The sequence below is a fragment of the Calypte anna genome, chromosome 5A (assembly GCF_003957555.1).
Source record: "Calypte anna isolate BGI_N300 chromosome 5A, bCalAnn1_v1.p, whole genome shotgun sequence".
Lineage (NCBI taxonomy): Eukaryota > Metazoa > Chordata > Aves > Apodiformes > Trochilidae > Calypte > Calypte anna.
The window spans coordinates 6837006-6849070 of NC_044251.1; the positions used below are offsets into that span (position 1 = coordinate 6837006).

The 12065-nt window shown below is 44.2% G+C and overlaps 1 protein-coding gene across 2 annotated transcripts in view; it reads right to left on the reverse strand.

Moving 5' to 3' along the window:
* The window catches only part of C5AH11orf49 (chromosome 5A C11orf49 homolog), a 78736-nt gene that overhangs the window by 4454 nt on the left and 62217 nt on the right, over positions 1-12065 (reverse strand). For both annotated transcript variants that reach the window (XM_008498267.2, XM_030452659.1), the window contains exons 4-7: positions 10883-10967; positions 5170-5255; positions 2539-2734; positions 896-1005 (exon numbers count right to left, since the gene is read on the reverse strand). In XM_008498267.2, coding sequence (XP_008496489.1) covers positions 896-1005; positions 2539-2734; positions 5170-5255; positions 10883-10967 — 477 coding nt within the window. The remainder of the gene's footprint in view (positions 1-895; positions 1006-2538; positions 2735-5169; positions 5256-10882; positions 10968-12065) is intronic.

Sequence of the window (12065 nt, forward strand, 5' to 3'; positions counted from 1 at the left end):
AAATCCCTCTGGTTTCCACAGCAGTCAGGTACAGAAATTTGTAGTGGTTTGTGTTTTATACCACCAGGTTTTCAGCAGGCCATAGATTAACAGCATACTAGCAAGATCATACTGCCTTGAGAGAAGGTAACAAAGAGCTTGGAAGGACTGAGCTTTGAGACTTTTGAGCCACAGAGGCAGCAGAGCTTTCTTATTTCTTGCCTCATTTTCTTGCTGACATCAGCAGCCACTTGAAATCTGTGGATGAAGGGCTAAAACATGGCATGGGACTTCAATTCACAGAATCACAGAACCAGAGTTGGAAGAGACCTCTAGGGATCATCCCCTCTGCCAAAGCAGGATGCCTTAGAGCACATGGTTGCATCCAGGCAGGTTTTTAATGTCTCCAGAGAAGGAGACTCCACAACCTCTCTGGGCAGCCTGTGTCAGTGCTTTGTCACCCTTACAGCAGAGAAGGTTTTTCTCATGTTTAAATTGAACTCCCTGTGTTCCAGTTTGTGCCTGTTGCCCCTTGTCCTCTTGCTGGGCACTACTGGAGAGAGTCTGGTTCCAATTCACTACTGTCAACACCAGTAAGACACTTTGTCTCCTGGCCACCTCTGCCCAGCCTTTATAGTCAAACACCAGTCCTGCTAAAATGATCAGCTGTCTTAGGTAAAATATTGCTGTCTTAGGGCAGAATTTCATACCTAATTTTATCCTCGAAGAAGCTCCTCAGCTACAAGCAGATGGTAAGGTGCAGCATTATGTTTTTAAAGTTTAATCCATCTACAAAAAGATGAAAAACTTTCCCTTGCTCTCTTCTTGACAGTGTAAAATCTGGGACATAGAGGAAATTCCACAGAAATGCAGAATGACTGAAAATCTAAAGCTGTACCAGTCACAGGAGTCTTACCTAGGGCTCTATTGATCCTCTGATCCTTTGCAAGTGCCATAAGGAATCCATAAAAGGTCAACCTCTGTGCACTACTCAACATTTCCTTCACAAGGGCAGAAGGTGGACAGCTAGGAAAAGAGAGATAAAGTGGTCATTTTGTCTTTTAAAAGATGATATCCTTTTTTTTTCCCAAGATCCAGATCAAATGGTTTTGCCTGTTCTAACACTGCCTAGTTGCCTTGACTTAGATTAAAACAGCCACCAGCTTGCTTATTGTAGCATTTTATCTGCCACCCATTTGCTAACCAAGGTGTTTGAGCTGGGTTACATCCCTAGGAGCACTCTTGCCTGTATCCATTCCAAGAGCAGGGAGAAAAGCCTAGATTTACTCAGAGGCATACACATCCCAAGTCTTAGAATATTTTTAAAAAAAATCAACTGGGAACTCCTTTCTTTTGGAAGACAGTAAACTTTCATGAGGGCTGTTCTATTGTTACCCCCCTGTGCCATCCACATTGTGAGTCACATCCATTGTGAGTCATCCAAAGGGCAGGAAAACCTCTTCAATAATGGCCTAAATATGTCAGAAAACACTATTTGGGTGGGGACTAAATGGACACACCCCTTTCTTCTCTCCTACACTCACCTTAACCCCTGGCCCTGACTTCTAAGCCATGTCATCATAGTGATTCTTGCTCTTGCATAATACTTCTTAAAGCATTTCATGAAAAATAAAACTGCCTCATGAAGTGTTGAAGTCAGTGATATAGAGATGCCCCTGGAAGATGTGGGTGTGGGCTGGTGATCCCTCAGGTAAAATGGTTACCAAAGCCTGGCTGAATATTGAGCTGGTGAAAGGCTGGGAATGGCTCCCTTCACAGTGCTGTGCAGAGCCTGACCTACCACAGTATCTGAAGCCCTCAGGATATACAGGGAATGCAGAAATTTTGTTATTTAGAAGAACAAAACAACCTGGCATCTTCATGCTTAGGTATCTGTAGTACTGGACAATAGTTCCCCAGTAATTCTGTGGATCACAAGTTTGGATTCAGACATCTAAAGCAGGATGTAGGTGGAACTTCTGCCCTGGGTCTTTTTGTGGATTTAGCTCATGATCTCCTAGCACAGCATGTGTTTGCTACCTGCAAGAAACTATGAAGGAAGTGTCTGACAAAGCTATACAATAAGGCCTGGAAATTCTCTATCCCTTGCTAGACTAAGGCTGGGATGTGCCTGGGATCTGTAACTGGAGAGCAGCTCCATCACAGGCTCTGTTACAGACTAGTGGTGTGATCTTGTCTAGGCACAAAGGCAGTGTGCCCTCCTGTGCTTCAACAGCACAACTGCACATATTTTCTCTAGTTAACTCATGATGGTAGATGGCTGTCTCCTTGACAAAAGTACCAATGCAGAAGTGAGAAGGAAAGCAGAGACACAAATAAACCCACTGCTTCAAGAATCAGCTCAAACCCTATGTTTATTAGTTCCATGTTTCTCTCCTTTGGTTAAACTGGTTTGGCTATGAACTCTCCCTTTACACTTCCTCCAATGAGGTCTATTTAGGACTTACAGTTTGTTAAAAGTCCGGTATTTCTTCACAGCTCCAACCTTACAAAGGGGTTCCAGAGACTTCAAATCTGGGTTTTGGACTCCATTCATACCTGTATTTTGATCTGTCACACAAGGATTCCAGGCACTGGTAGAAAAGAGATGCCTCTACCCCCTCAGGTGGGCTGCAGTCATTTGGGGGCTGCCGCTGCCGATGTTGCCCAGAGGATGATGTTGGCACAATCACAGTGTTTGGGTTCTTCCCAGCCAGGAGATCTTGATAAATGGCTGCCACACTTTCCAGGAACTCTGAAGAAAAAGAAAAAAACAACAAACCAACAAACCAGGACAAAAAACTACTTAAAACTCAGGGCTATAACCAGGAAAGCATCCTGTCAAGCCCTACTCTGTGTTGTACATCACACCAACAGGAATAAGCACAACACTGTGGCCTCCTGCATATTCAGATCAGATATTATGCAAGCACAAATGGCCATTTCCATGTAAGTTGCTGGCTTCTTCCTATCAGGATGATTATGAGAGGCCACTCATCCTGTGGAACAAGATTCTTCTAATGGGAACAGCAGCTAGAGCTGGTGCACGGGTAAAACAGCAGTGTGAGAGCTAATGTAGGGCACAAAACTACTTTGCAAAGCCTAAAAAGTTTTCCATCTCTGTCTCTTGCCACTAAGAATTCATCCAAGGTGGGGAGAAACTATATGGAGCTGCAACAGGAGCAAGCTAGTCAGGGCCCCAGGCTGTATCCCAGCTTGTCTTTGTGCTGCTCCAAAGTAAATATAACACGGGCTCTAGAGGAAGGGCCAGGGCAGGTCAAGGCTAGAGTTGGCAGAAAGCCTCTCCCCAGGCTCCTCATACTACCCACTGTTTACTGCAAGAGCCTAATTTTAAACAAGTTTGTTTATGGATGTGGTCAGCAGTTTACAAATCTAGATTCCATTTGGAGTGGTTTGCATGTGTGTGGGTTGGTGGGAGAGCATCTGATGGGGCTGTGTGTGTGTGTGGTGCCTGGGTGAGCAGGACAGGGATGTTTGGTGTCTGTACACAAGGAGGGGCTTGTGGGGACTCCAGTGACATTTAAATCCCCAGTGGATGGAAGTGTGATGGTGTGAGGTGGGTGGAAAGGAGAGGCAGGGTGGCAGTGGGCCCTGAGGCTGTGCTGAGGTTCTGCAGCTCAGTGAAAATATTTCTTATATCAGAGAAAAACGTTCCAAACACAGTTTCTGTCCCCAGGTGAAGGTATGACAAACCTGGTTCTGCCCAACCCAAAATAACAAATTTGAACTGGGTGGGGTTTTTTGAGCAATAGTCACAAATAATGTCAGTGAATGCACAGAGGGATTACAGGGCAAGTACTGAGAAAAAGAGATTTCTGTAATAGGGGCAGCAGCTGACTCTTTAACTGTGAGAAAGATGGGAACTGGCAGATTGGATCAGCAGGCCACCCCAATCTACTCTGACCACAGCTTCTAGCCAGTGTCTCCCAGTATCCAACCTGGACCTCTTTTTGCCTGGTCAAAGCCAGCAATGAGCTCTGTCCATCAGAGGGAGCTGTGCTGAGGCCTTTAGCAAGGGCTCTGTGCTGGGTGCTGTGTAAGTGGCAACCCAGCAGTCTCCAGTGCCTGGGAACCTAACTTTGATAAAGGAAATACTTTCCTCTTTTTGCCTGCTTAAGCAGCTTCCTGAATGAGATTCCTTTTCCTCAACTACATTTTAGAGGGGCCTTAGGACAAACAGGCCAATATATTTTAAAGCAATCTCCCTGTGCAGAATAAGCACCTCAATGCTCATTCAAGTTTCTCCTCCTTGTTTCTGAAACTTTAGTTTAAAAATACCCAGGGATTTTTACCTGTGTGTATGTGTGGGTGGGAATGTGTAAATACACACACATAGCCAAACTAACAAGGTTTGATTTGTAGTTTTCCTGTCAAGAATTTAAAAAAAAGTCCCTCATCTAGTTAAAACTCAAGCTGGGGAGAAGGGTAGGATATCATTAAATGACCAACAACATGAAGAAGGTAGATGGGAATTAATTGTTCACTTTCCCTTCAAACAAGATCAAACAAGAGAGGTGGTTCTTCATGGGACAGGTGGCAGATCGGTGCAACTCCTTGCCAAAAGGTGTTGAGGTTACAAATTTATGTGATTTCAAGGGGAGGCTGGAGAAGTTCTTGGGAGAGGAGCCCACTAAAGGTTCCTAAATCTATGGAAATTATGCCCAGCTCAGAAAATCTTTGATCTGAAACCAGCTCATAGTTAGACCAGTACTGGGGGGAAGAATTGCATCCATTTGTCTGGCTCCTTTTCCTTTCAAGGCACCAGCTGGTGGGCTTTTCTTGTCCTATCTCCAACAGGGACCAATACCTTAGAGGTAGAAATTATGTATTAAGGTAAAGAAAAAAAAAACATGTTCCTAGTAAAAGTTAATTGTTAGGTGCTAACATACTCTAGATAAAGCTGGAAATTTATGTCTCAAGGCATGAATAAGCCATAACAGTTACAGGTATTTTCTTATTCACAAAAACTTGGAACCTTCTTAGGAAGCTTCCTCATCTCTCTGTATCAGTGATGCCTTTTGTCAGGAAATTCCATTTTCTATATATTTTCTGTACAAAACCATATCCTTACATGTTTCAAAAAATAAAAAAAAATAATGGAGAGACTGGTAAGCTGTAAAGTTGTAATGCTATACTAGTAGGTGAAGTCAGCAGCTTCCCCGCATTTACCTGAGTAGTAGAACTGGATCTGGAAAGCAAAGAGGAAATCAGAAAAAGACATCAGGCAATCCATAGCATCATCCATCAGCACAATCCTAGGATAAGATGAAAGAAACAGTTTAGCACCTACCAAAGAACTAAGTCTGTAACCAGGAACCCTGGGTGTAGAGAAAGTGGAGCTGGGGAACTATGTGCAACTGAGGATTGCTTGGTTAGGAGAGAGGAACAGGAACACCCATTTCACCACAGTATCAAATGAAGGCATCTTAGGAACCTGCAGCCAGAAGATCCTAAATGTCAGTGCTATCACAGCCTTTGGAACAGCATGGAACATGGATGTAGCATGGATGGATGTCAAGCATCCAGAGCCTTGTGAATACGATGGAGAAAATTTTGGCATAAAAACTCCAAGACTGGTTCACGTGGCTACCTAAGGAGTAACTGTGCTACAGACAGGACAGTTACACAAGTATTAAACTGGTGTAAGCAGAATGAGACTTCTGCTATTCTTCCATATGCCAGAGTTCATCAAACTGCTATGTTTTCAGATTCATAAGGATAACAGCAGTTATTCCCAATCCATACTCAACCTCCACTTGGCTACAGAGGAAATAAGATGGCTCCAACAATCAGCTTGCTAATTACTAACTGTGGAAATCCTATCCTCCCTTCCTGATGAATGAATTGGTCTCTTTTCACATCTATCAGGCCCATCATTTGACTCTTAGGTCAAATTTCATGGAAACTGAACACTTCTTGGGCCAGGGACAATGTCTTCTTTCTCTCTGCTCAGCTCCAGGTGTGTGCAGGGTGTTCCATGCATTCCTATTTTGAAGCATACCTCATGGAATATGGGAAGTATCACCTACAAGCCATAAAGATGAAGTGATAGGAAAGTTCAACTTTCCTATCGAAACTCGAGCACAGACCCTCTGAGGAGAGGCTGAGGGAGCTGGGGGTGTTCAGCCTAAAGAGGAGGAGGCTCAGGGGAGACCTCATCACTCTCTACAACTCCCTGAAAGGAGGTTGGAGCCAGGGGGTGGTTGGTCTCTTTTCCCAGGCAACTCTCAGCAAGACAAGAGGGCAGGGTCTCAAGTTGTGCCAGGGGAGGTTTAGGTTGGATATTAGAAAGAATTTCTTTATGGAGAGGGTGATCAGACATTGGAATGGGCTGCCCAGTGAAGTAGTGGATTCTCCGTGTCTGGAGATATTTAAAAAGAGACTGGATGTGGCACTCAGTGCCATGGGCTGGGAACCATGGGGGGAGTGGATCAAGGGTTGGACTTGATGATCTCTGAGGTCCCTTCCAAACCAGCCAGTTCTATGAACTCCTCCTTTCAGGAAAAAACTTTGTCTTTCAGGAGCAATTTAGGGCAAAATTGTTCATAAAAATGGAAGTATGAAAAGGCCAGTCTCTGAAGTGGGGAAAATCAAACTTGGGCAGATAAATGATAGCTCCAACTGGAGAACAGAGGAAACAGTCCATTTTGATGGGAAACGAACAGTATTTGGAAATGCCAAAGAAAGGTTGTTGGTTCTTTTCTGCTTTGTGCAGGTCTACTGACCCTGCAGAGTCAGTATCTGGCATGTCATGTCAGAGGAGAAGGATTACAACTTCACTGTAGCCACAGTACAGGTCATCTGAGGGACCCTTTTGAACACAGAGCCAGATGCATTCCATGGACCAACTGCTGCAGGATCAATGGTCTAAACCCATTGTTGGAGAAACACTGTTCTATCTCATGTAAAAGACTCCAGAGAGCTGTGTGGGAGGCTGACCCAGAAGAGCTCTGGGATCTTGCAAGACTTCCCTGCCACTCAGACCAGTTCTGTTCGCTGTGGCAAAATCAAACATGCAGAACAGCTTGAATTAATTATCTCAAAGAAGAAAGACTGGGGCTAAGAGGGTCCCCAGGAGAAAAGCCAGTATTTAAAACAAAACCCTTTGAAGATGTCAAAGTGCTTCTGATTTATTTATTATGTTCCACAAGCCTCCTCCTCCTGTCTAAAGAAGCAGTGGCTTCAGTTCTTAATTCTCACTAATAAGCATGTTACTTGATTGTCAGTGGCCACATCAAGGAAATGGCTTTGAAGCTGGCAGGCAGAGCATCTTCATCTCTCAGGCAATACTGCTCAACCACTGGCATTTCCAACCACTGTTTAAGCACTGGAAATGCAAAGGGCCACATCACTGATAAGATGCACTCCCTCTTTTGAAATGGTGGTTTGTCTCCCAGATACCCTCAAAGTTGAAGTTCCAAAGCTTTTGTCAGTGCATTTTTGCATCCTGAAGATGCAGGAAAACAACAGCAGGGAGGTTGTTTTTTTTTAAATTTCATTATACAGAGAGACAATATTACATCATGAAAATACTACTTCATGATAATCAAGTCATTTCACTTATTAAATCTCAAGCTAGGGTCAGTGGCTGTGCTGTGCAGCACCAAGTGCCAGTCTCTTTCTTAGGGGAAAGAGCATGAGGAAGTAGAAGGCAGAGGTCTGAGAATCTGCTGGATGTTTCTTGCTGCTAAAGACAGCGAGGAGCCTCTGTGGAAGACTGTATGGCACATATGTGAGGGAGAAGTGCCTAACCAGAAACAGGTGCACCCTGGTGCTGGGTTACTGACTCCACTTGGCCCAGGAGCCTGCGCTCCGGAAATGCTGAAAGTCTTTAAAGCCAACACAATCAGTTCTGAGGAGATTGACTGCAGCTGGCTGCTGCCCCACACACCCAGCTGACTGAGAGCTGGGACAGCATCCTATGCAACATATCTGAGGCTCTTCCCTGAAAAAAAAAAAAAAAAAGAAAGAGAGAAACCCAGCCATAGACTGTAACATAGACAAGAAGACCAAAATTGAGCACAAAATCTGGAAGTGTGAACTGCAGTTCAAAAGAGTTCATCAGGTAGCTAATATTTCAAGAGATTCTTTATTGATTTCTTGTCCAAATTAGACTTTAAGCCCTCAGGGCCACAGACTTCTTTACAAAGTCAGCAGTCAGCACTCAGTGAATAATGAAAATCAAGGAGAAACTTTGGAAAGGACTGAAGATGCCTCCACCTGAGGGATGGTGGTGAAGGGTAGAGTGGTCTTTCAGAGTTCAAGTGGGTTTGGCTGGCAGGAAAGCCTCACTACTGTGTTAGTGGGGAAATTTTATGGTCTGACTGTGGTTAAAATCTCAGAACCCAGCCTAGACAGTATGTCCCCAGGACAAACTCTAGACCAGGAAAGCTGAAAGGATTTCTACTGTTCTCTACTACCACTAAAGGCTGACTGACACAGTCTGGCTTATGGCTGGGCTGGCTCAAACAAGACTTCAGGGACTTGGTTTGTTTACGAATACACAGAGCAAAAAAATAATTGGAACACAGAAAAAGGGCAAGAACTGCACTTTCAGGCAGTCCTTTAACAACAAGAGTACAGGCTTGCAAGCCACACTTCCATTTGCACTGATGAGTGCAACATAAGCTCCCATACCACATAAACCAGCACAGGAGCTGTGGACTACTCAGCTCCCGCTACCCAAATCCAGCCAGTGAGTACCTCGTGCTTCTGTTACAAGAGGAGAATCAGTGCTCAGGTGGAGATCTTGAAATCATGGCACCAAACCAGAAATATTCTGTCCCTCTGCAGTTTTAAAAATCAGAAAGCCAAAAGGTGTCTCTGAAGATGACAGGTATCTCTGTAGATTAAAATCTTCAATCTGCTAATGGTTATAGCCCTTTGAAGAAAAAAAGACATCCAAGAAATGTCACCCAGATAGCCTGGTTCTTTTTTGGATATGACTTCTGCAGCACCAGGAACAGAAAAACGGAGCTCTGTTGTGTAATGCTAATAAAACCTATATTGTAGCCTCTATTCTTCTGCTCTGACATTTCAAGTTCTTACTCCCAGTGTTTGTTATCAGTGCATAGCAACAGCTCCTGGACGAGTGAAATGCACCATGCTGTGAGATCATCTCAGTCATGCAGCACTGAGACTTTAACTGCTCTTTCATCCAGGCCTCCAACAATTACACAGGTCCTGGCTGTACCACTGAATGCTGTGCCTACTCCAGCTGCTACTTTATTTCATTCCTTTCCCAAGGAAATGAGCAACAAAACTGTTGGGGGTGTGCAGGCTGAAAGAGGAACCATGTCAGGAGGTTTGCTTGTGACATTCAGGCTTTGCAAGGGTTCAGTCAACCAGTGCTGGAAGACAGCCTACAGAATTCACCTTTTAACTGGCAGAGACCAAGGAGGACAGTGGGAAGTGGAGACAAGAAAAAGGACAAGAGAGCAAGCAACAGTTGGATGGAAAGAGAAAGATGGTTTAAAAATATGACAAGTTTTGTTAAATTTTTTCAACCAGATTAGGTTGTAACAGAGAAATACCAACGGGTAAGTAAATCTCTAGCCAGCCAAAAGCAGGGGTGAGGTCATCTCCACCTGAGCCTGGGTGCCTCTGGCAGAGATCTCATTTCCCTCCAACACCTGCTCCCAAAGCCTCCTTGTCTGTCCCTATGGCACAGGCAGAGCAGTGCAGCAGGCCCCTGAACGAGGCCTCTGCTTTACAGCAGCCTTATGGATTGAATTCCTTGACACAAACATCATAACATGTGTATATATGCTGAAGTTTCTTTCCCTGCACCATCACAAATTCCTGCCCAGCTGAGCTGGAACCCCTTGTGAAATGCACACCAGTGTGTATGGGACTGGTGCTTCTGGACCTCCATGAAAGGAAGCAGCTGATACATCCCTGCTACAGGGTTAGCATTCCTGCTTAGTCTAGCATTGGAGGCCAAGCAACTGTACTCTCTGGACCCCCAAAGGCCCACCAGCTGAGTGTCTTTCTTTAGCCTAAGATAACCTTAAAGAAAGACAACAGGATGACAGAAAATCAGGGCCTTTTCGCTATTTAGGCCATAAACGACATAGGCAGCAAGCACCTAATGTCCTGATCATGTCTCTGGATCCTGTTTCTAAATGTTGTATCTAGGTCCATGAAAAAAGTTGAATTTCCATGCCCCCTCTGCTGAGATGGCCAGGAATGAGTGCATTTATCCAGTAACCTTGCTGTGATTCTATATATATGTGTGTGCACTCCTGCTGAGATCTGAACTGACTTCCCACCTCAACTGATGCATGCACCTTATTACATTTTCACTGTCAGATAGGTAATAATCAACTGCCTGGGTTAGACTGGAACCAGCAAGCACTATCAGTAAAAAAATCTGTATCACATTATCAGTGTCCTGAGCCATCTCTCTGCTTTGGGCCTTGGTTAGATTAAAGTAAAATTTCAAACAGATTAGCTACCATGTTCTTAGCTGACACACTCCAAACCACTGGCAATCCTGCAGAGATTGGTACCTTTTAAATCTGATCAACCATAAGGAGGTGGGGCGGGGGGGGGGGAAACACAATTTAAAGGTGGCAAACAGTATTTGAAATAGTTTAAAACCATGTCAGTTAAAGCCACATTGGCTAACACTCTTTTATATGCAACTCATCTTCTGAACTTAGAGTCAGCAGCAGAATTCTGCACCAATATTTCATTTCCTGTACACCTTAAACATGCACTCTCTCACTGGTAGAAAACCACCCCATTCTTAACCCCATAACATGGTCCCTCTTTTCCCTAAAATCTTAAAGTCCCTGCCCATACCTTTACCCACAGACCTAGATCCTAAATCCACGTGTGTAGGACGGATGTTGCCTTCAAAGAGAGGATGCAGACCCACCTTGCTGCCTTCTGAGTCAGTTCCATTGGGAAGTCAGGGCAGAGCAGCTGCAGCAGGCAGTGGTATTCCTGTGCTGTCAGCAGATCTGCAGGAAAAGAGGTGAGAACATCATAACAGTCTGTTCCCTCCCCTTGCCTTCCCTCTAGGAGAAAAAATCCCCCTCATATTCCATTTGACCCTCAATTCACATAGACCAGGTACTAATGAAAATGAAGTTGCTCCCTTGACCTTTAGAACTGGGCTTTTCAGGGGCAGTTTCCAGCAAAGAGCATCAGAAAAAGATGATATAAGGGAAATCCTTCTGAAGAGGCTCCTGCAGAGAAACTGCTGGTACCAGGTAGGGAGTGATTCAGCATGAAAAAGAGGTAACCAAAACAGGGCAGTTTCAAGTGAGAACACAGTTTGGTTTGACTTGAATATAACCATGTGGAAAAAGGAATAATTTAAAAGTTGCTTAAATTTGCTGAAATTCACTGGCATGGTGTCATTCACCACAATATGCCTGAAAATCATACACAGAACATCTGGCAGCAGTAACAAAGGCAAACAAGGTTTTTGGGTTGTGTATGGAAGGCTACAGAGTATAAACCACAGATGTTATTACTTTGGCATTAGGCAAAGCAGCTGGATGGTTTCTTTTGGAATGATGTGTACAAATCTGGTCACCGTATTATAGGAAGCACAGAACAAAGATCCAAAAAACACAAGGGGAAAAAAAAAATCAAATTATTCATGCTTTAGAGAACAGCTTTGTCAAAGACTGGTCAAGAAAGGCCTCTGTGGTTCAGCAGGAGTCTAAAAGAGGTGACTCTTTGGGAAGCTTACAGGATCCCAAGGGAATGGAAACATCCTGATGTCAAAAAGCCCTACATGATTGTATGTTCATAGTCCAAAAGGCTGTGGACTGGAGTTAAGGAGAATCCTAGCTGAACAACAGCAATTTTGCAGTACTTCTATATACAGCAGAATACAAAGTATGGAAGAAAGAAGCAGGGGTGGAAGTACAGCAAAGAAGAAGTCAGGGAGGGGATTCAGAGGGCACGGGATCAGGACTGAGGTACAGAGCATGAGTTCTTCTGCCACAGGCACATCTTAGCTTTGCTTGAGCTTCAGTCCAAATAATCAACTTTGTCCCAGCTGACAGTCACAACTTCTTCATATCTCTACAACTCCTTGAAGCCTA